The sequence below is a fragment of the Amphiura filiformis genome, chromosome 5 (genome assembly GCF_039555335.1).
Source record: "Amphiura filiformis chromosome 5, Afil_fr2py, whole genome shotgun sequence".
NCBI lineage: Eukaryota > Metazoa > Echinodermata > Ophiuroidea > Amphilepidida > Amphiuridae > Amphiura > Amphiura filiformis.
Window position 1 is genome coordinate 8776894 of NC_092632.1, and position 25184 is coordinate 8802077.

The window sequence follows — 25184 nt, forward strand, 5'->3', positions numbered from 1 at the left end:
GCGCTCTACTTGAGACCCAACACACTTCAACAATTAGGATAGGTCAGAATCATTTCCGCTACACCAAGTCTGCAAATAATGCGCAGGTACCCTAAGTCGACTGTGATTTCCCCCTAACAGATCCCCATTTTGCATCTGGGTGGAATGAAGTAATTGGTGGTTAAGCCGTCTTGCCCAAGGACACAACACACTGGCAGTGGCGGGGCTCGAACCCGCAACCTTCTTTCTGAGACGGTTGGTTTATCTGAGTTGTTATATACAAAGTGTTAAAATGGCTTCTTTGATCAAAAAACACTGTGCTGTTTATTTAATGACTTTTCCATTCAACTTATTGTTTGTTTTTGTCTTTTAAACAGCTCCACAATAGCCATACCGATAATCGATATGATAGACAACATGAAATTTAGCGTTTACCCCCAAGATGGGGGTGAATTGACCCGTGGGTTATTTGATTGGAATTTAGATTTCAAACGTATCCCAAATTTACCCGAAAAGGAGATGCTATTGAGAAAACATTCAACGGAACCGTACCGGTAAGTGTATTTTGAGATTCACCAAGCGAGATGAGTTGAAGAATAATACATAGACTGTTTACAATGCGCATTCAACTTGCATGCAACAGTGCGTCAAAAACTCGCTAGATAACATGATAAATGGTTCATAAGTTCTTAGTCAAGGCGACCCCAACAGAATTGATGTCTTAGGATAACAAATTACGGTATTATGTGAGGTGTTATGCCGCAAAATAATCGGCATTTTGGCAAAACTGCTTGCCACAATATCGGCACTTGAGCAACAGACTCGGTTATAAACGTCAATTTGAAATTACATATTTCATAGATCACACATCAAGCACACCAGTCATGCGGTTTTAATATTTCCATGAATTAACTAAATTTCAGTTACATCGCAGACGGCGGAATGAAGGTCTTACATTAAGTGACCGTTCTAAATATGTAAATGGGATAAATAATGGTGTATGAAGTTAAGTAGCGAAGTGATACCAAAAATGGACGAAGCGGCAAGCATCCATGTCAGAGACATTTTTAAGAAAGAGTACGCTATAATAAGACGAAACTACCTTCTGACCCGTCTTTCTGTTTTAGGTCACCAGTGATGGCAGGAAATGTATTTGCAGTAAACAAGGCTTATTTCTTAGAGATCGGAAGTTACGATACAGGACTTCAAATGGGTGGAGCCGAAAACTTTGAGCTTTCTTTCAAGGTAAGGGAAAATGCACACCATTTGTTCGTCGCGTCAGTCTTTGTAAGCCTTTACCACTTTCATAGTTAAGGAGGTTAAGAACCAATTTGTTGTTTGTTTTTTCTATGACATCATTGACCTAGACATTGACTTATGAGGTAGAACATCAGATTAATCAATTCTCACAAGGTCCAATGTTCATAATATTCGTGATAGTTAGTAGATCTTGCTTTCACACTAGCTACATCATTTTGTGAGATTTGGTGAAACATTTCTTAGATACAAATTACGTTTTACTATAACCGAGCCTCGGCACTTTTACTGATGTAACCGCCATACTCTGGTATAGTCGTCATTAGATCTCCCTCCTTCATGTCCTTTATGTGTAAAATCTTTGTAGGCTTATATTCACTTTTCTCCCCTCTACGTTTAGCATGCTTTTTGACTCTCCACTCTAACAAATAATAGCCCAACGTGGCAAGTATGAGTAAAACTAGTTGAGTGAATAAAATGTGGCTAGTGCACACTTGGTTTGGTATACGTAATGCAGTTGGTAGTGCATAACAGAGGAAATGGAAAAATAACTGAGCACCATACGCAGCTTCTTGATCACGTGGGTAAAGTATACCAAGCAACGCTGTAGAGAAAAAGAGAAAAAAAGAGAAATAATTCAAATAATCAGTGCATCTCCCAAAATACCGTTTTCACTTTCAAATGGCCAATTAATAATGAAATTGCCATCAATTACTTGGCTAGACACTACCATAAACTCTCGATTAAACATGTGGCGTCGCTACGTAGACGACACAGTCAAGGTATCCATGAGTTCAGTACTAACCTGTTACATGGGTTGATCTTAGTATTGCTCCTCCACTCAACATAAATCCCATAACGAACAGATGCCACTTATTATCATAAGCTACAAATGGTTTCCATAGTAACATACATATAACGAGAACACCGTGACTCAGAAACCCGAAGGTAGCGATCGGAATCCAGCCAGTATATTTGGCGAGGGTGCCGCCGGATATAGAAAATAACGCGCCACCACATCCACTCACGGTCATCACTAAACCAATGGTTTGAACTCCAAGAGTACAGCTCACAAACGACTGCCAAACAAAAAGAAAGAAGTTAATGTCGAGATCGTATTACGTGCCACCAAAGTCGATTGAAAACTGAATTTTAAACTTAAAAACTTAGAAACATACAATAGTGTTATAATATAATTATGTGACCTGCTACCACGAAATGAGCATAAAGTCACAAGTTGGTAGTTTCGAGACATCCGGACTGGTGAGTTGATGTTCTTTGTGCCGCGCACATGTCCTTCGTGAATGGCCCATTGTGCCCCCCCCCCCTCATTCACAAAGGACATACAGACATGCTATTGGCTTGAACAGGACGGTGAGGCAAAGAACACCAATGCACCAGCCATGATGTCTCGAAACTACCCCTTGAGACTTGACGCTCATTTCATTACTCGGTGGTTACTCGATAGTGGGCCAAACAAATGACTTAGAAAATATTCTTGATCCTTAACACAGCTCAAAGAGTTATCCATGATTTGCTATCTCTTTATTGGGTGTATTATCGTACGTACGCCAACCAGTAATGGAATGTACGAAGTCAATTTCAAGTGTGTATTGTTAAAGTATGTACTATTGTACATAAGGATTTAGGGAGTGGCTTAGTGCAGTACAATAAAATTATGATACCTGAAAAAAAACACCATATTGATATCATTTCTGTTTCAAATTTGGTGTCAAGATGGAACATTTCGTACGAGAGGAGAGGCACATATGACCCGTGGCGTGGTAGAAAATTGACGTGAAATGTGACGCTAAACAGCTGCCTCAACGCGTTGACGTCACTGCCGTATCAGTGTGAAAATATTAGTAGTTGAGCCTTGCGGAGGTCTTGTGGGGGTCTATTTCCACTCCAATCACTACCTTTACCCTTCCTTAATTCTTTCTTAACCCCTTCTAAACCCTCAGCGATCCGAGAAGCAGCTTCGGCATCATACTTGCCAGTCACATCCCTCTCTTTTCCCCAAGACTCCCACGTGCCTACTACTTATGGCAATATAAAGACACTCGTACACCAGACACCTTAGCTCCAATTCTGATGCAAGTTTTAGCATATTATAGCCTATTGTTTATACACAAAATATCATTGCAAAAACTAAAATTGTTTTTGATCGACAGGTGACTTGGTTTGCTTGATCACGTCACAAATGATTTGTAAAGTTCATGATAATATCCGTACTTCTTTCCTACCCTGCTGGTATATTACTTAGTGGAACTTTAATGTCTCGTTGTGCTTCCTGTCAGGGCTTACTGCCAGAGCTTCCTCAAAGGGCTTCCTGCTACAGACTCACTGCCTCGCTTGCTATATATATTGTATGGTATTGTGTGCGCAGTTCACGGCTCAAAGCAGAAATAATGTATAATTCCCTAACATTTGACTAAAGTAACTCTTAAGCTGGAAAGTATTTTTGTTTGTAAAACTTGTCTAAAGCATTTTCCAGCGGCCCGAACAAAATGAAGGAGATATTGTTTTGCTATGAGGGACAATTAATTATGAAGCAAAATATTATTGATAAGCCTGAAATTCAATTCAGGTGGGGTAGAACGCCCCCCCCTCACAAAAAAATGAAAGAAAAAGTGCCCCTCTGACAACAAATGAAAGAGAAAATCAGGAGGGAAAAGGAAAAGAAAAGGGCAAGGAGCCCCTTTTCTAGCATAATTCAGGGCCAAAATAGTGTAAAAAGGTCAAAGGTTCGAATCCTGGGATGCCAAGTGACTTCTTTGTTCATCTTCTCTCTTTTTGACGTATCTTCTTTAACGTCCGATATCAAAAGGCAGGGTTAAGTGTTAGGGTTAAATGGTCTACCTACGTTTCAAGTTGGAAAATCCCGCACCTCCCTCCCACAGAACAATGTATTCTGGCTCCGGGCTGCATGGATGCCAGGAATTATTTTCCCTAAGTGTTGGGCAAGAAAAATTGAAATTACCCACCAAGTAAATTATTCTTGCTACTTCCCTAGAAAGAGCCAAGACTGGATCACCACTATCCCCAAGTGGGAAACTTTTGCCATTTTGAAGCTAAACTGATTAATTATTGTGCAAAAGCGGAATAAAATGGGCTTTGGGGGTTAAAATGGCCAAATATGAGGTTAATTTGGTCAGAAACCCACATACAGGCGTCAACATTGGTGGTTGTATGCACCATTCCCCTGGCAAAATATTGGGGATTTATCCCCCATCCCCCCCATCCCCCACCCTGATATACGTCTATGCTTTTATCCAGAAAAACACTGTGTTTGCCAGGTTGCGCCAAAATAGGGTAAAATTGCATTGAAATTTGTGGATTCTTTTGTGCGATTTGCGCACAAATGTCCCAGTAAAACCAACACAAAATATGCACCGCCCCCCTTAAATGCTTTCGCCACCACTTAGAGAACTTCGTCTTACCTTCGTAAACACTCCATAGAGAAAGCCAAGCTCGAAACCATTGAGTGCAATAAGAGGTAGTGCTAGAAGGAAGGTTGTTGAGGTCATGATTCTTGTGGTCATCTTAAAAGTAGCTTTGAAATCACTTTGTTGCGGTAAATCATCACAGTATGTTTGCAAGAAATCTGTGGTAACAATGACGACAAAGAGTCCAACTACGCAACATGTTAATAGGGAACAGAATAAAATCATCTCTGTCCTCGGATCTATATGATTTTGAGCTTCAATTGTGGAATTGTTACTTTCATCGTAGTGTTTAGAATTGCCGCAGTCTTGAGAAGCACAGAATTCAGTACTATGATTGGCAACAATGCTAGATGTTCCTTGGAATAGCACTAACGAGGAGACTAAATTTCCTGGAATTGTAGAAAATAATTGAGCCAAATAGTAAACACCAATAAAGCGACTGATGAGTGATTGAGTGGTGAACTCTGTTGATGATTTTGCCATCTGGATTGCAGAAGATGTCAAATGCGTTGCAGCTGCTATCCAAAGTGGAGTCGAACCTAGACCAACTAGTATCGAGACTGGTAACAATACATACCATTTTGGATACAGATGACAGCCGATATAAATGACCCAACATAGCATACCAACTACCAAAGAGTACTTGGTTCCGAATTTGGCGACCAGAACTGGTGCAAAGAGACACACTATGGCATGGCCAACGAAGAGTAAGCTAAATGATGCCAGACCAAGGCCATGTGCTGCATGAATGGTACTGGACAGGCTATATACTGCAGTCCATGCTCCACAAGAAAGGAACAGCGAGATTGAAACGCCAAAGAGATTTTTTAATTCGATCCGCATATTAATTGATTTTGGCCTCATTGAACGAAAAACATGTGTGGCAAGAAGATAAATATCGCATGGCTAAATGAATACATGTAGTATGTCATCTTTGACCAAAGGCCGATATAAGAGCATAGCAGCATGATATCGCGAATAGTACAGGGTGTCTCACATAACAACAATCACATTTGGCGGAGCACTATAGTTGCTCGTACCAGCTGACTTCTGCCAATGTTTCACATTTACGTTAAGTTACGATATCACATAAACTGTACCAAGAGGCTCTTTATAATCATGATAATAACTGTACCGTTTACATGAACGAAATTAAACTATTCTCATTTAGCAAATCATGTGATACTTTTACCTGAGACGAATTCGTCTCAGACTCTTACACAATAGGAATGGTTCAATCCGGTTCATTGACCCGTTCATTGAACGCCGTGTATAGAGTCTAGATACAAGTTTGCGTTGGAAGTGACAATGTGTATTATCTTATTGGTGGCAACATTTGACACATTAAAAATAAACAAACACGTGAAATATGCAAGCATTTGCAAAGCTACATTTTGCAGCAAAATCCCACTGAAATTGAACATTTAGTTCCAAAGATATGAACAGTTAAAGTGTTTCCAAAAACAATATGCTACAAAAGAAATTATTGTCTTTGTTTGGCTATATCTCAGTAAAAATCAATTTATCCGACTTGTGTTGGCAAAATATGTTTGCAAAATATATTTTACAATAACATTTTGAAAACATTTTAAAAACATTGTTGCAGTGTATTTTCATACAAAACGTTTTCAAACGTTTTCATGACCTTTATATAACCCGACATTTAATGTTATTAAAGGAAATCTCCGGCAATCACAACATTATTCCTTATATGTTAGAAAAATAATTATCAAGCACGAATCACGTGGTTTTATTTAAAACAAACTCATATAGTGACCATAAAAACGAATAAAAACATCCGTTTCTCAACACGCGATATTCAAAATTCCCGGGCGCCGAGTGCAATGACGTCACAGTAATACAATGAAGGCTGACGACAATTGAACACAAATAACCAATACGTCATTGTACTTAGACAATTTCGGCGCGGGAATTCATATCGCGTGTTGAGAGCCGACTGTTTTTATTCGTTTTATGGTCAATATGAGTTTGTTTTAAATAAAACAATGTGATTCGTGCTTGATAATTATTTTTCTAACATATAAGGCATAATGTTATGATTGCCGGAGTCCCCCTATAACATGTTTTAATATAAAACAAAACCCAAAATACAACCTGTTTAAAACGTTTTGAAAACGTTTCTGTGTATACTGGGAAGTTGGTATTCATTGGTATTCGGCTGACTCAGCAGAGTCCTGGGTCTACTGGTTGTTGCTCCGGGTTGCTGCTTCACGATACTGGTTCCCTTGGGAGTTCAGTGTGCGTTGATTGGTTGGTCGTTGAACAGGGTTTTTTTTTTTTTTTTTTCTTTTTTCTTTCCCACTGACTGAGGCGTGCATTCTAAGCACAAATCCAGTTAGTGTATAACCTTGCTTCATGATTATGATATTGGCCCTGTTATACTCCTTTAGTATGCTATTCAGGCTTCAAGACTCTTCACTCTTCATTTATCCATCAATTAGTGGAAGTCCTTTCCTGCATGTTTGTTGTAGTTTTGTTTCATCTTACTCCTTCCTTCAGCTTTTCGTTCGATCCATTTCCATCCTATCCTAATCTGATTAAGTCATGTGAAATGGAAGCTTAGTATTAACGCGATTGCAAGATTGTGTTCGGTGTTGTTGTGGGCAAGATGGCCGAGCGGTTAAGGCGTTGCGCGGCCGGCCGGGAGATACGATCGACGCGAGAGTTCGAGCCTTGGGCTTGACTTAGGTGAAAAATCTCTTCCCTCCCAAAAAGTTCCTATATGGTCGGGAATCCTCACAGAATTTAATTGTAGAATTTCTTCTCACCCTCATACATTGCTTAGCACGTACAGATAGGTAGTGTGTGTGTGCGACGTCCCGTGGTTCGGAAGTCACGTAAAGCCCGTCCGCAGTGTACAGGAGGATTCATCCCTGTGCACGTAAAATGTCAGAGCTATCCCCGGTTCTGATATCTGCAATCAATCCTCCAGGATCAGTACATAGGTAACTTTGCACAACAGTACGGTACTCTAGGGTGATGCAGAAGAATCTGCTTATTAAATTGGAGTATAAATTGATCCAGATCCAGAAGCTGATTCCCCTCTCTTGGTTCAAATAAAAAATTCAGACTCCCTTCAAGACTAACTCCCCGAAAAAAAATCGGACCCCCTCCGAACTCCCATCCTTCGGCGTATATTTAATGGTCCTTCAGGGATGGGGTATGAACGTTTGGCCAGTATTTATTGTGGGACATTAGAGCACATCAGACATGTCGAATTGCATTCTGAATACGAAGAATGTCCTTCTGATGTCAAATAATTTTGATTTTTTGAAATTCGCAATGTAATACATATTTTATGGCAAATGATTAAAAATTGATATTTAACAGTACTCGAAGTAAACTTTATAAATCTGATGATTTGTACTTAAAGTGTATGTTGGTGGGATGAAAAGCCGACGATCAACTGAAAATTTTGACCTTTCGTATTGAAGATATGGATTTTTTCCCAAAACACCAAAAAAAATTAGGTCTTTTGGGAAAAAAATCCATATCTTCAAAATGAAAGGTCAAAATTGTCCATTGCTCGTCGGCTTTTCCTCCCAGCTACATACACTTTAAGAATATCTCATTAGATTTATGAAACTTACTTCGAGGACTGTTATATATCAAAAATGTGAAAAATATCAAACTTTAATAATTTGTCATAAAATTTGTATTGTATCGTGAATTTCAAAAATGAAAATTATTTGATATCAGAAAGACATTCTTCGTATTCAGAATGCAATTCGATATGTCTGATGTGCTCTCATGTCCCACAAAAATACTGTCGAAACGCTCATCCTGGGGTACCGCTTAAAGTTTTTGACAATTAATTTCCATTGGTAGAGACACTTCATTACACATGTCATGTATTATGCTGTATTCGTAAGTAACATTTCAGTATTTGTAGGTAAGAATTAGACTTTTGGTGGATATCGCAATCAAAATTTCATTTGTGACCCGGCAGCACAAATGAGCCGTAAATTCCCTAAATTGTATTCTGAGCTACGGTGTAAAATGTGTACGAAGGTCATATTCATCGGTAACTTAAGCTGGCCCGACATCCGTCTCATTTCGATAGTCAAAAACTAATCAATAATCCTATTGTTGAAGTGGATAATAAGCTTCTATCTTAGATGGCTATAGAACTTTTAATAGCTCTGGTCTTTGTTTGCTTATATTGCTAAATCCTGTTCAAGTGGTGGGTTACCAGGCATTGTATTTTGTACAGGTATGCATAACCAACAATTAACAATGAGAGACCTTTTGATAAACCTCGTTGACTTGGGGATGATTTGAAATGACCGCCAATTATGACTGTTTGATATTTATTGCCAACAATGTGGAAAAAGAGACACATGTAAAAACGTAAAAAGTTATAATTTTGTTGAAGGAGCAAAGTTTAACAAACCATAACCCAGCTTCTATATCGTTTGAAGTCAAATGATATACCATTTTTAAGTTTATGATGTTTATTTTTTAAACACGAAATAAAACAAAATTGACCGGGGGAGGAATTTACGGCTCATTCGCCGTGGACGGTCACATTTATAAAGTACTGAATGTATTATTTTCTTTATGTGCGTTTATAGATACTTTAGACCCTATCATGTATGTCGGTTCACAGCGGTTGAAAGAGGATTGAAGTAAGAAACAAAGGCACTAAAGTGAATTTAATTTGCTTAATTGCACACAAATCGCTTAAAACCGTTATTGCAGACTTGTGAAGTCCATCTTGGAGTCAGTTACGTCTTGTGGCCTTTCGTTTGAGGGCAACTACAATTAGCTTTATACCAGGGTCCATCAATGTGTTGTCTAGATCATGAGACAATGAGAACAGTCATTTTTTCCATGGTATTCGTAGGTAACCTTAGCGAAAACGTCAAAAGTTACCTTCGAATAAATCAATTTGGACACAAATTACTCAGAAACCAGAAGGTCGGTAAACATTTAAAATGAAGCACACATGACAGTTGACAAATCCAAGTATTTATCCCTTCTAATCTTCTTTGAATCTGATTTTTCTTTCAAATGAGCAGACCGTCGTCTATTTCAGTACATATTTTTCACCAATTAAGCCGTATTCAGTTTTGCATGGTGGGCATGTATGTGAATTCGCAACTTTCATTGACATATGATTTGATAGCAAACATACAGGCCTTTGTTATGTACCAATATGGGCAATGGCATGAATGGAGGTGTTTCACAATACTGTCATGATGTCAAATTGTATTCGTAGGTAACATTCGGTTACCGGAAATTTACCTACGAATACTGGCTTTTATTGTTGACATCTCAGAATATTTAAACGCAGGCTATTGAAACTTGGTAGAAATAAAGAGTGTATTACCCTGCACCTATTGCTTAACTATTGTTTACTATTCTCTCACTTTGTGGAAATGGCACAGCTTTTAACATGTATTCGGAGGTAATGCATATTTGTTACCAAACCTACCTTTCTGCCATTTAGAATTTCTGGCAGCTAAACACAATAATAAAGATGTCCGAATGCAATGCATTTCAGTATTGGACAAATCAAAGCTTGTATCAATTGCGCGTTTATTAGTGATTTCCATTTTTGAAAGATATATCTAGTGCTATGAAAAATTGTATTCGTAGGTAATGTAAAAAATACCACTCAAAAAATTATCACAAAAAAATCATAATTATGTACAAATATGTGAAAAATTGAACAGGCAATCTTTGAATACACACCTTTCAGGAAATCAATTTAGATTCAATCCAATGACTTCTTTTCATAACTGGTTTAGATGTTTTTAAAAATACTTTAAGAAATATTTTGAAAAAATGGGTAAAAAAAGCATGTTTTGGGGTCTCTGTGTCTAAGTTGTTCACAGAAGGGGGTCTTATTATATATGGCGTGAAGCGTATGATCAAGGCGAATAAACACAATACAAAAACAAATGCCAATTGATTAATACTTTTAAGTTATGGCCCTGAACATGCCGTGTACACTTTTCGTTGGATTCGACCATATATCTATGTACGGGCTATATCCTCGAAATTTAAAATAAAGCTCGAGAGCTCTGTTGCTGATTTTAGTTTTGGGTCACCCTGTACTATCAAACAGCAAACAACAGCTTAACAGTCACGAAGTTGAAAAAGATAATGAACTTTGCATTGTTCTATTGTTTATGGCAATATTAACTGCGCACTATCTATCTATTTCGAGGTCATTTCGAGAAATCGGAGGGGTTTGTTTTGGGCCGAGGTAATTTTCCGAGGGAGCACTAACTATACATATATCTTTGCTTTAAAAAATCCAACAGCCTGGATAACCAAACTTTTTATCTATAGAGAGCAGTATTATTGTTTCTCACATAGGTTCATGCATGGAGTAAAAACTTAAAATTGATTTTCCTCAGTTTAGTGTCTGTGTGGGGCCACAGATTTGAAAAATGTATAATTGCGAATTAGAATTCAAAATTGCGCTAATTTCAAAACACAGGCGGGACACCCGTGCTTCGCGCGGGTCCCCGCTAGATGAGTAAATGGGAGTATGAACGTTTGGACAGTATTTATTGTGGGACATTGGAGAACATCAGACATATCGAATTGCATTCTGAATACGAAGAATGTCCTTCTGATATCAAATAATTTTGATTTTTTGAAATTCGCAAAGTAATACACATTTTATGGCAAATGAAAAATTGATATAACAGCACTCGAAGTAAACTTTATAAATCTGAAGATTCATACTTAAAGTGTATGTAGGTGGGATGAAAGCCGACGATCAATTGAAAATTTTGACCTTTCGTATTGAAGATATGGATGTTTTTCCCAAAACACCAGAAAAACATTAGGTCTTTTGGGGGAAAAAATCCATATCTTCAATATGAAAGGTAAAAATTTTCAATTGATCGTCGTCTTTTCCTCCCAGCTATACACACTTTAAGAATATATCATTAGATTTATAAAATTTACTTCGAGAACTGTTATATATCAAAAATGTGAAAAATATCAAATTTTAATAATTTGTCATAAAATTTGTATCATATCGTGAATTTCAAAAAATGAAAATTATTTGATATCAGAAAGATATTCTTCGTGCAATTCGATATGTCTGATGTGCTCTCATGTCCCACAAAAAATACTGTCGAAACGCTAATTCCAGATCCCTTAAGAAACATTTTAATACTTTCTTTTCCCCGTATTTTTATTTCCGTTTTCATTTAGTTGCTGTAACCTGGATCTACTATTTTCATGCTGTAACCATAACCCGTATTACCCGTACCCTTTTTGTCCTCCTTTTCTTTTCTTTTTTATTTATAGTACCCCTTCATGATGTTGCTTATAGACGCATTCCTACACCTCAATGGCAGCCATATTTGGGTCCCCGTCGGCTCCATCTCACCTAAAATGTGAAATGATGCGGCCTTGGAGGGTATTTTAAACTGTATTCTATCACCCGTGTTACACGTAGACAAAAGAATGATGACAGTTTAATACAACACAAAAGAATCTAACATCGAATTTTAAGCGGCTTTAATCCACCCAATTGGGCAGTCACAACACCATCTCACCTAAAATGTGAAATGATGCGGCCTTGGAGGGTATTTTAAACTGTATTCTATCACCCGTGTTACACGTAGACAAAAGAATGATGACAGTTTACAACACAAAAGAATCTAACATCGAATTTTAAGCGGCTTTAATCCACCCAATTGGGCAGTCACAACCCCAGTTAGGTGATGCGGGGACCCAAAAATGGCCGACCAAATCCTGACCATGACTTGGCTCGTTGGATTCGTCTATTGATAGATCTACTTTCTTTCCCGTATTTATTATGTCCTTTCATAGCGTGTCATGCCTGATGTGTTACCATGCGCGTCCTGCACTAGTCTCGGTACCAGCCGGTTTGTGCTCCTCCGACCGTCCATCATCATTCAGAAAGCACTCACTTACACACCCCTAACATAACCTAACCCCGTCATAAAAAAAAAACCGCACGCGTTTACGCCCAAATGACCTAAGCTAATCGTAGACATGGTAAATGCATCCTTTTTATTTCGTTCTTGTGAAATTATTTCAATTTCGCATTTTGAAGAAAGTTTTAGCCGAAAATCAATTTTGCGACATTATGTGGTGAATGTTTGTACTTATTTTGGAATCACTGGATAGAGAAGACCCCGGGGAGAAGACCCATAGCTATAGTACCAAATATAACGTTATATGGCGTTTATGGGGGGGGTGCAACAACAACCCTCTTCGTAGTTCGTGTTACAAAATGTGGCTCAATAGTTCTAGCCCGAGTTCTAGGGTTAACCATGTTAACGCATTCACCTTCCTTGTACTTTGCTAGACAACATGTACATGCGAGAGAAATTACGAGGTTCACAAGTTGTAGGTCCCCTCTAAAACATTTTGGTACAATCCAAAAACTACTTTTTAAAATTTGACCAACAGGCTGATCCAACTAAGAAATACAAGACCAAGTTGGTTAAGACTCTGCAATCCATCAAGCAAAGTGGTGCGATCACTGAGGTTCAATACAGAAAATCTATCCCACCAGTGAGGAGGTGCCTAAGTTCTATGGATTTCCGAAAATTCATAAGCCCAACCACCCTCTTCGTCCGATTGTTGCTTGTAGTGGCTCCATTACGTACGCATCTGCTAAATTTATGGCGGACATAATATCTCCTCTAATGGGTCAATCACAACATCATATCAAGAACAGTAAGGACCTAGTGACCAAACTTGAAGACTTTACTATTAGTGAGGATGAAGAATTGGTCAGTTATGATGTCACGGCTCTGTTCACATGTATACCCGTAAGTGAAACTATTGATATCATTGAGTCACGCCTTAAGAACGATCCTACTCTGGGTAACCGTACATGTTTGTCGGTTGATCAAATCACTGAACTGCTCCGGTTTCAGCTGACCACCACATATTTTCAGTACGGTGGTGAATTCTACAACCAGCTTGAAGGTGCGGCAATGGGTTCCCCCGTATCCCCTCTAACTGCAAATATCTTCATGGAGGACTTTGAAATCAAGGCCTTGTCTTCTTATCCCAACCCCCCACGGTTCTGGGGTCGTTATGTTGATGACACTATGGTCATCATCAAGAAGAGTGCTATTGAGAGCTTCACTGATCACTTAAACACCTGCCATCCATCCATAAAGTTCACCATGGAACGTGAATCCAATGGACAACTTCCCACGCTTGACGTCATGGTCAAACGCGAAGAGAACGGCTCATTGTCTTTTCAGATTTATCGCAAGCCTACCCACACAAATCAATACCTGAACGACGTTGCCTCCCATCACCCTTTGCAGCACAAACTGGGTGTGGTTCGTACCCTCGTTGATAGAGCTTCCTTGATTGTCACCAAGAAGGAGGACCTTGACCATGAACTCAACAGCATTCACAAATCTTTAGCGGTATGTGGGTACGATAAATGGACATTGGACACAGCTACCAACAAAACCAATGCCAAACGGCACGTTCGCAATAGTGACTCTGAACAACAAGTCAAAGGTTGGGTTACCATCCCATATCTGGCCGGTGTTTCGGAAAGTCTGAGGCGTGTATTAAGATCCCATGGCATTGTAACCCATGTTAAGCCCCAGAACACTATACGTTCCTTCTTGTAGCTCCCAAAGACAAGACCGACAAGCTGGACAAAATCGGGGCCGTCTATGGCCTCAAATGTCTAGACTGTTCTTCATCATATGTAGGGGAAAGTGCCAGACCATTAAGGACACGTATTAGCGAACATGAACGCCCCACTTCCCCAGTTGGTGAGCACATCACTAAGGATCACCATAGCATCGACTGGGATGGCGTACGCATTCTCGACCGTGAAGAAGACTGGTTTAGGAGAGGGGTCAGAGAAGCGATCCAAATAAGGAGAACTGGCAGCGACCTCAACAGAGACCGGGGCGCCATGATCTTCCAGTTGTTTACAACAAGATTTTGTCACTAGGCAAGTCAAGTGGAATAATCTCTTCAGTGGCTAAAGAAGACATGTAGATGCAGGTCGCAAGCTACCACAGCTCTGCAAATAGTAAGTCTTGTGACTGTTGTTTTAAATCAACTACTGTACTACAGGCTGATTATTTATGCTTAGTTGCTACCTTTGTCGTCTTCACTGAGAAATACTGCCATTTGTGAAATTTTCGGTATAAATTTTTCTACATAGCATTATTGCATCAATTCATGTCCCATTCAGTGATCCCAGCGAAAGTGTATAAAAATTAAAATTGTTTATGAATTGAATACATGAATTCAAAACCCACCAAAGTCCATGGGAAGCGATTTTGAGAAAAAAACCTGTGTATCATTTTAATTCCTTCAGTTAGATTTACCTGGTCAATATGGTCTATGGTCAGTTTTACCTGCAAATGAGTGGGTTAAACTGTATTAGGTATGACGATTATCATTTCAGGGACTTCGTGAGGGTTCCCGGGGGGGGGGGGTCATTTTAAATGCTGGACTTGAGTGTTTTTTTGAATCATATACAAAGACAACAATGTTGGAATGAGATTACCACTATAAGGTAATACAATATAAAGCACACAGGTATGTATAATGTTGATAAGCATACTACCATGTAATATATGGTACATATGACCACAGATTCTTTTATTTTTCTCTCATTTTTGTGTGTGCAGGTTTGGATGTGTGGCGGTTGTTTGCTTTGGGTACCATGTTCCCGTGTTGGTCATCTTGACAGAATCAACAACATACCACCGTATACCTTCCCCGGCGATACGCCTAATAACTACAGAGACAAGGTAAAGAAATAATATGAGACCAACAAAGCAGATAGAAAAAGAGTGAGAGAGACGAAGAATGTGAAATAGTGAACGCGAGAAAGACAGGGAGCGAGTAGGAGAGGGAAGAGAGTACAGGGAGAGATGAGACAGAGGCACAGAATTCTGTGGGAAGAGGGAGAGAGAAAAGAGAGAGGCCCGAGAGAGGGAGAAAGGGGAGCGTGTAATCTCATCATGGTAATGGTAAATACTGTGAGTTATATAACCCATGATCCAGATTTTCACGCAGAAGAAACCTATCAATTAAATCAGGGGCGGACAACCTACATCTCGCGGGCAACCGTGTTGCGCCGTGCGCGCGAATCTTGTGTGGCCAAAACTACTAAAGTTAAAATAAAAGAAGGAGATAAATTTTTGGCACTTCCAAAGAGGAGAGGGCAGACAATTTCGAGAATTCACCACCCCAGGGTACACATAATATTAAGACCGTGGGTGCATGCTTTGTCATGATGGAATAAGAAACATTTTAGACAAACCACACAAAAGAGTTGTTGTTCTGGGCAACATATTTCTACACCACTCGACCAACAACAAAATAAATGGGTTAAAATAAGTCAAAGAGCCCAGTCACTTATTACAGAAATATGTATTCCTTTATTTTTCTTAAAAAAGCAATGAACATAACCGTTACAAAACAGCTAACATCAAATGGGTACTGGTCCGTAATGTCTTAGTTCGAGATGATTTTGGAAAATTTCTCGAAGAACAGAAATATCCGCCATTTTGATCAAGAACGACGAAAATGGCGACCTCTGACATTGCGTTGTTAAAGACGCTATCAGGAACAGTAGCAGCAGTATAATTAAAAACAGTTTAATACAAACGCATATAAGGCTTCCAATACACCGTATGGATTTGTCGCAGCATGTTGCATTGTAAGCGTCGTATTTGTTTTCACTGCTCATTTGCTTACTTTGAAAAACATGTACGGAATCACTTTCATAGCTTTCATCATCGTCACTTTCTTTAGGTAAACCATTCAAATACTCCAAGCTTTCCGAAAATTGGTCTTCATCTTCACTACTAGAGTTTCTACCATGTTCATTTTCCTCAAAATTTGTTACAGTTTCGTTCTTTTCTTTGAGCACCCTGACAATCTCATTTGTGTCCTCAAATATACTGTCATTAGCCGAGTCGTCACTATCTGAACTAATATGGCTTGTAGCCATTTGATTTGAATCAATCTCCTCCGTCCCTGCCTCATGTCTTGTTTCTTGCACCTGTTGAACACTCACTCCCTCGTCTTCGTTACTGATTTGATCACGGGGAGAATCATCCACTTGCTCTTCAATGTCCACATATTTGCCGCTCATTATGCTGACGATTTTATCATCAGACTTGAGAGGAATCGCATAACTGTCATCAAGAGGTTCATTTTCTGTGTTTTTGTAATCTAGATCTTTTTTAGCATCAATTCTTTCAACTGCGTCATCATTGTTGATAATGTCAGTGTCAGATGATTGTTTTTGAGGTATTATTTGAGGTTTATTTGTAATATTGTTACCGTTTCCATGAAGCTGTGTATCGACACTATCATTTTGTTCGCTGTATTTATTTTCTAAGTTGACTTTGGCATCAACCTCTGGCAAGCATTCTGGTAGCCCAAAGGCTTCCCTGAAAGCAGTTTCTAGCAATGTTTGGTTTCCAACTGATGTATCGCTGAGTTTGTTATCATCATCCAATGTTTGGTCCCCAACTGGTGTATCACTGTGTTTGTTATTATCATCCAATGTTTGGTCCCCTACTGGAGTATCACTGTGTTTGTTATCATCATCCAATGTTTGGTCCTCAACTGGTGTATCACTGGGTTTGTTATCATCATCCAATGTTTGGTCCCCAACTGGAGTATCACTGTGTTTGTTATCATCATCCAATGTTTGGTCCCCAACTGGAGTATCACTGTGTTTGCTATCATCATCCAATGTTTGGTTCCCAACTGGTGTATCGCTGTGTTTGTTATCATCATCCAATGTTTGGTCCCCAACTGGAGTATCACTGTGTTTGTTATCATCATCCCATGTTTGGTCCCCAACTGGAGTATCACTGTGTTTGTTATCATCATCCCATGTTTGGTCCCCAACTGGAGTATCACTGTGTTTGTTATCATCATCCAATGTTTGGTCCCCAACTGGTGTATCACTGTGTTTGTTATCATCATCCAATGTTTGGTCCCCAACTGGAGTATCAATGTGTTTGTTATCATCATCCAATGTTTGGTCCCCAACTGGAGTATCAATGTGTTTGTTATCATCATCCAATGTTTGGTCCCCAACTGGAGTATCACTGTGTTTGTTATCATCATCCAATGTTTGGTCCCCAACTGGAGTATCACTGTGTTTGCTATCATCATCCAATGTTTGGTTCCCAACTGGTGTATCGCTGTGTTTGTTATCATCATCCAATGTTTGGTCCCCAACTGGAGTATCAATGTGTTTGTTATCATCATCCCATGTTTGGTCCCCAACTGGAGTATCACTGTGTTTGTTATCATCATCCAATGTTTGGTCCCCAACTGGTGTATCACTGTGTTTGTTATCATCATCCAATGTTTGGTCCCCAACTGGAGTATCAATGTGTTTGTTATCATCATCCAATGTTTGGTCCCCAACTGGAGTATCACTGTGTTTGTTATCATCATCCAATGTTTGGTCCCCAACTGGGATATCACTGTGTTTGTTATCATCATCCAATGTTTGGTCCCCAACTGGTGTATCGCTGTGTTTGTTATCATCATCCAATGTTTGGTCCCCAACTGGAGTATCACTGTGTTTGTTATCATCATCCAATGTTTGGTCCCCAGCTGGAGTATCACTGTGTTTGTTATCATCATCCAATGTTTGGCCCCCAACTCGAGTATCACTTTGTTTGTTATCATCATCCAATGTTTGGTCCCCAGCTGGAGTATCACTGTGTTTGTTATCATCATCCAATGTTTGGTCCCCAACAGGAGTATTACTGTGTTTGTTATCATCATCAAAACCTTGAGAGATTACACTATTTTCTCGTTTCTTTTCTTGCATTTTGACCATTTCATGTCCGTCAGTGATAACCACTTTGCTACTTTGTAGATCTTCTTGAACCTTCCCACGGGAGGCATGCTTGTCAACAAGAACATGCTGACATCGTGCGTCTTTCCTTCTTTGATCTTCTTTATACTGATCCAGCTCATCTCCGTTGAGGATATCGTGTTCTTTTCTATTTTCCATTTCATCCAAAATAGATATAGAAAACGTTGAAAGGGTATCTTTTTCGTCGTTCATATCCTTTTTATGCTGGAGGTTTTTCTGTGTCCATTTCTTTCCCTCTATTTCTCCTTGTTCAGCCATGGTTAACGCAATCCCTATGGTATCTTTTTCCGCTGATTCAGGTAATGCCAACTCATATCCGCTTCCAAGTGTAGTCTCAGGTGCAGTAAATCTGCGGTGTTCCATGTCATCTAGTGGTGCTTCATGAGACCCGGCCTCATCAGCTAAATCTGTCGAAGAAACTTTGTCACCCAAGTCAAAGCGTTGATTACCAAATAGAGATTCATCATCCGATTGTGCTAAATGCGTTGTATGGCTAACAGGTGGTGCAGTTTGTTTCCTTACGTGGTTCTTCTTCAAGGTTTGCACTCTTAAGTTATCTTCAGGATTAGGACAATGATGAACACGAAATGATTCAAACGTGTGGTCTTTCAACTTATTGTTTAATGTGCAAAACCTTTTGTCGCAGCCTCTGGCTAGTGGAGATAACCATTTGTCGAAGATCTTTCTTTGCAAGATGCCACTCTCCAGAAATGAAAGCTGGTCTGAGTTTGGATCTATTAGGTAATCATCAGGGTAAGGTTGATGCGAAGAAGGTGATTTGAAGTCAAATCTTGCACCAAGCCGGATAATGGATGAAAAATTATCAAAATCGACGGCGTCTGTTAAAACTGAGCATGAATCAACATCTCGTATGTCTATGACGCCTTCTATTTCTCTGTCACAGCATATGTTACCATCTATTAAATCTATGGAGATCTCACGACTCTCAGATCCTGGAACAATAAATAAAGAACGAAAACACATATATCTCGTCTTTTTTTCTAATACGATTAAGGACTTTCGAGATTGTCATTTTTAACTAGAGAGCAACATTTGAAAAGAACTTGATATTATAGTTCGTTAAATGTCACAATGCTTTCTCTATTTCGGGTCATTATTATGCATTATGCTTTCCATTTAATTAATCAGTTACTTAATTCAATGTTGTTGAACAATTCATGGCCTTAGAAAATGTGCCAAGTTCATGGTAAGCACATATACACGAATGTTTGTTTGCTTTAAATGTTAAATGATCTTCCCTTATGACTCGGCAACGACCCATATGAGAGGGTTTTGACCCGCACTGCCCCCATCCCTGGTCTACGCTAAGCTGACACAACTAGGCCAATTTCTACAAATTTTACGTTTTTCAGGAAATGCCATTTTGTAAGACCTGCATCTTGACCATCCTTTTTGGACGGTATTAGTTGCTCTAGCCTTTTGGGTAACGAGAAAATTAACTGATTCCAATCTGTAACACCACTAAGGCGTATGTTTTCATTCGATGACCGTGGCGATCATTCTAAATCTATTCTAAAATTGTGGTGTTTCCTTCCTCGAGTAAATGACGTCATTGACTCTCATTTGATGAGTCAACACACCTGCGCATACACGCATAGACAAAGGCGGCATATTGACATGCATAAATATCTATTAGAACTATGATATCATTGACTCGTGGAAGCCAAATGAAGTATAATTATTGAATACATACCGATGAAATCATCAAAACTTGCGGAAGTTGACAGTTGGTCTGTGGACTTCAGATTGTCCTCCGGTAATATGGCTGTAGAATTGGAAATAATAGAGCAAACGCTGGAGACGTGATCATGGCAGTCATTGAATATCTCACTAGCAGGTTGGCGCGTCTTTATATCGTCATCTCGTTCAGTAACAGGAATATCTTGAAGTTGCTGCTCCGCGTTCTGTTCTTCATGACCAAACCTCGAAACATTTATTTGTCTATCATCTCGAATTTCATCGACTACGTCCTTCTCGTCACTGGGCACTGTAGAATATGAAGCTTGACGTGCAATATCTTTGGTACAAGTGGAACTTTCAAACTCATCAGTTCCGACTAAAGCACCGTTAACATGACTGGAATCTTCAAACTCTTTAGTTGCGACTGACACATCTTTAGATGGAATGGAAAATTCCAACTCTTCAGTCCCCACTGAAAATTCTTTAACTGAAGCATCTTTAACTAGAGTAGAATTTCCAAACTGTTCAGTTTCGACTGCAGCATCTTTAACAGGAGTGGAACATTCTAACTCTTCAGTTCCAACTGAAGCATCTTTAACAGAAGCAGAGCATTTCAACTCTTCAGTTCCAACTAAAGCATCTTTAACAGGAGTAGAACCTTTCAACTCTTCAGTTCCAACTGAAGCATCTTTAACAGAAGTGGAAAATTCGAACTCTTCCGTTCCGACTGAAGCATTTTTAACAGAAGTGGAACATTCTAACTCGCAACATTCTAACTCGGAATATTCTAACTCGTCAGTTTCAACTGAAGCATCTTTTACAGGAGTAGAACCTTTCAACTCTTCAGTTCCAACTGAAGCATCTTTAACAGAAGTGGAAAATTCGAACTCTTCCGTTCCGACTGAAGCATTTTTAACAGAAGTGGAACATTCTAACTCGCAACATTCTACCTCGGAACATTCTAACGCGTCAGTTTCAACTGAAGCATCTTTTACAGGAGTAGAACCTTTACATTTTTCAGTTCCAACTGAAGCATCTTTAACAAGAGTGGAACATTCGAACTCTTCAGTTCCAACTGCCGCATCTTTAACAGGAGTAGAACATTCGAACTCTTCAGTTCCAACTGCAGCATCTTTAACAGCAGTGGAACATTCTAACTCCTCAGTTCCGACTGAAGCATCTTTAACAGGTGTGGAACATTCTAACTCTTCAGTTCCAACTGCAGCATCTTTAACAGGAGTGGAACATTCTAACTCTTCAGTTCCAACTGCAGCATCTTTAACAGCAGTGGAACATTCTAACTCTTCAGTTCCAACTGCAGCATCTTTAACAGGAGTGGAACATTCTAACTCTTCGGTTCCAACTGCAGCATCTTTAACAGAAGTGGAACATTCTATCTCTTCAGTGCCGATTGAAGCATCTTTAACAGGTGTGGAACATTCTAACTCGTCAGTTCCAACTGAAGCATCTTTAACAGGAGTAGAACATTGGAACTCTTCAGTTCCAACTGCCGCATCTTTAACAGGAGTTGAGCATTCTAACTCTTCGGTTCCAACTGCAGCATCTTTAACAGAAGTGGAACATTCTATCTCTTCAGTGCCGCCTGAAGCATCTTTAACAGGTGTGGAACATTCTAACTCGTCAGTTCCAACTGAAGCATCTTTAACAGGAGTAGAACATTCGAACTCTTCGGTTCCAACTACAGCATCTTTAACAGGAGTGGCATCTCGGTTCCAACTGCAGCATCTTTAACAGAAGTGGAACATTCTATCTCTTCAGTGCCGACTGAAGCATCTTTAACAGGTGTGGAACATTCTAACTCGTCAGTTCCAACTGAAGCATCTTTAACAGGAGTAGAACATTCGAACTCTTCAGTTCCAACTGCAGCATCTTTAACAGGAGTGGAACATTCTAACTCTTCAGTTCCAACTGCAGCATCTTTAACAGCAGTGGAACATTCTAACTCTTCAGTTCTGACTGAAGCATCTTTAACAGGTGTGGAACATTCTAACTCTTCAGTTCCAACTGCAGCATCTTTAACAGGAGTGGAATATTCTAACTCTTCGGTTCCAACTGCAGCATCTTTAACAGAAGTGGAATATTCTATCTCTTCAGTGCCGACTGAAGCATCTTTAACAGGTGTGGAACATTCTAACTCGCCAGTTCCAACTGAAGCATCTTTAACAGAAGTAGAACATTCTAACTCTTCAGTTCCAACTGCAGCATCTTTAACAGAAGTTGAACATTCTAATTCTTCAGTTCCAACTGCAGCATCTTTAACAGGAGTAGAACTTTCTAACTCTTCAGTTCCAACTGAAGCATCTTTAACAGAAGTAGAACATTCTAATTCTTCAGTTCCAACTGCAGCATCTTTAACAGAAGTGGAACATTCTAACTCTTCAGTTCCAACTGCAGCATCTTTAACAGGAGTACAACCTTTCAACTGTTTTGTTCCGACTGAAGCATCTTCAACTGAAGTAGAACATTCAAACTGTTCATTTCCAACTGCAGCATCTTTAACAAGAGTGGAACATTCTAACTCTTCAGTTTCGACTGCAGCATCTATAACAGGAGTTGAACCTTCAAACTCTTCAGTTCCAACTGAAGCATCTTTAACAGGAGTAGCACCGTTCAATTCTTCAGTTCCAACTGAAGCATCTTTAACAAGAGTGGAACATTCGAACTCTTCAGTTCGGAGTGAAGCATCTTTAATAGGAGTGGACCATTCCAACTTTTCAGTTCCGACTGAAGCATCTTTAACAGAAGTGGAACATTCGCACTCTTCAGCTTCGACTGCAGCATCGTTAACAGAAGTGGACCATTCCAACTCTTCAGTTCCAACTGCAGCATCGTTAACAGAAGTGGACCATTCCAACTCTTTAGTTCCGACTGAAGCATCTTTAACAGAAGTGGAACATTCGCACTCTTTAGTTCCGACTGAAGCATCGTTAACAGAAGTGGACCATTCCAACTCTTCAGTTCCGACTGAAGCATCTTTAACAGAAGTGGAACATTGTAACTCTTCAGTTCCATCTTTAACAGAAGTGGAACCTTCAAACTCTTCATTTCCAACCGAAGCATCTTTAACTGGATTTGAACATTCAAACTCTTCGGCTCCAATTGAAGCATCTTTAACAGAAGGGAAACATGTGTACTCTTCAGTTCCGACTGATACATCTTTAACAGGATTGGAACCTTCATATTCATCAGTTCCGGCTGAGGCATCTTTAATTGGAGAGAAACCTCCAAATTCTTTAGTTCCGACTGATGAATCATTAACTGGAATGTAACTTTTCAACTCTTCAGTTCTCACTAAAACATTTTTAAATGGAGTGGAATATTCCGTTCCATGTGAAGCATTTGCTGCTAAATACTCTGTTCCCATTCCAGTATCTGCCGTGGAATACGATGTTCCCATGGTGACATTTGTACCTTGAGTGCAATATTCTGGTCCAACTGAAGCATTTGCTGTTGAATATTCTGTTGCGATTGCAGTACTTGCCGTAGAATATGTTTTTCCGTTTGCAGCAACTCTCGTGGAATATTCTGCCGTGGAATATTCTATTCCTGTAGCGATATTTTTACCTCGAGTGCAATATTCTAGTCCAACTGAAGAATTTGCAGTCGAATACTCCGTTCCGATTGCAGCATCTGTCGTGGAATATTCTGTTCCTATAGCAACATCTTTACACTGCGTAGAAAATTCTGGTCCAATTGAAAAATTTGCTGTTGAATACTCTGTTCCCATTGCAGTATCTACCGTAGAGCACTCTGTTCCTATTGCTACATCTTTACCTTGAGTGCAATATTCCGGTCCAACTGAAGCATCTGCTGTAGAATACTTTGTTCCGATTGCAGCATTTGCTGTTGAATGCTCTGTTCCCATTTCAGCATCTTTTCCAATAGCCATATCTTTACCTTGAGTGCAATATTCCGGTCTGACTGAAGCATTTTCTGTTGAATACACTGTTTCGATTGCAGCATCTGCTGTGACATACTCTGATCCGGTTGCAGCATCTGCCGCGGAATACTCTTTTCCTGTAGCTTCATCTTTACCTTGAGTGCAATATTCCGGTCCAACTGAAGCATCTGCCGTTAAATACTTTGTTCCGATTGCAGCATCTGCTGTAGAAAACTCTGTTCCGATTGCAGCATTTGCTGTTGAATATTCTGTTCCCATTGCAGCATTTGCTGTAGAATACTCTGTTCTCATTGCAGCATTTGCCGTGGAATACTCTGTTCCTATTGCGGCATCTTTACCTTGAGAACAATATTCTGGTCCAACTGAAGCATCTGCCGTGGAATATTGTGTTCCTGTGGTGACATTTTTACCTCGAGTGCAATATTCTTGTCCAACTGAAGAATCTGCTGTTGAATATGCTGTTCCCATTGCAGCATCTACTGTGGAATTCTGTGTTTCTATAACAACATATTTATCTTGAGAAGAAAATTCTAGTCCAAATGAAAAATCTGCTGTTGAATACTCTGTTCCCATTGCAGCATCTACCGTGAAGTACTCTGTTCCTATAGCGATATCTTTACCTTTAGTGCAATATTCTAATCCAACTGAAGCATCTGCCTTGGAATACTCTGTTCCCATTCCAACATCTGCTGTGGAATACCCTGTTTCTATAGCGACATCTTTAGCTTGAGTGCAATACTCTGGTCCAACTGAAGCATTTGCTGTTAAATGCTCTGTTCCCATTGCAGTATCTGCCATGGAATACTCTGTTCCTATAGCTACATCTTTATCTTGAGTGCAATATTCTGGTCCAACTGAAGCATTTGCTATTGAATATGCTGTTCCGATTGCAGCATCTACTTTGGAATGATGTGTTCCTATAGCAACATCTTTACCTTGAGTAGAAAATTCTGGTTCAACATCTACCGTGAAGTACTCTGTTCCTATAGCGACATCTTTACCT

General features: G+C 39.5%; 2 protein-coding genes across 2 annotated transcripts in view; one reads left to right on the forward strand and one right to left on the reverse strand.

Moving 5' to 3' along the window:
• The window catches only part of LOC140152572 (N-acetylgalactosaminyltransferase 7-like), a 46610-nt gene that overhangs the window by 9521 nt on the left and 11905 nt on the right, over nucleotides 1-25184 (forward strand). The window contains exons 5-7 of the mRNA XM_072174963.1: nucleotides 357-533; nucleotides 1107-1224; nucleotides 15329-15451. Coding sequence (XP_072031064.1) covers nucleotides 357-533; nucleotides 1107-1224; nucleotides 15329-15451 — 418 coding nt within the window. The remainder of the gene's footprint in view (nucleotides 1-356; nucleotides 534-1106; nucleotides 1225-15328; nucleotides 15452-25184) is intronic.
• LOC140152575 (protein unc-93 homolog A-like) lies at nucleotides 314-5818 on the reverse strand. Its single transcript, XM_072174965.1, has 3 exons — nucleotides 4680-5818; nucleotides 2042-2315; nucleotides 314-1840 (listed from the first exon to the last, which is right to left on the reverse strand). Exons 1-3 carry the CDS (start codon nucleotides 5547-5549, stop codon nucleotides 1500-1502), a joined length of 1485 nt encoding a protein of 494 aa, XP_072031066.1. The 5' UTR covers nucleotides 5550-5818; the 3' UTR covers nucleotides 314-1499.

Coding starts and splice junctions, on each gene's coding strand:
- LOC140152575 (XM_072174965.1), bottom strand. CDS start 5,549: ATGAGGCCAAAATCAATTAATATGCGGATCGAATTAAAAAATCTCTTT. Junction 2,316..4,679: donor TCTATGGAGTGTTTACGAAG/GTAAGACGAAGT, acceptor TTTGTTTGGCAG/TCGTTTGTGAGCTGTACTCT. Junction 1,841..2,041: donor AAGATCAACCCATGTAACAG/GTTAGTACTGAA, acceptor TTTTCTCTACAG/CGTTGCTTGGTATACTTTAC.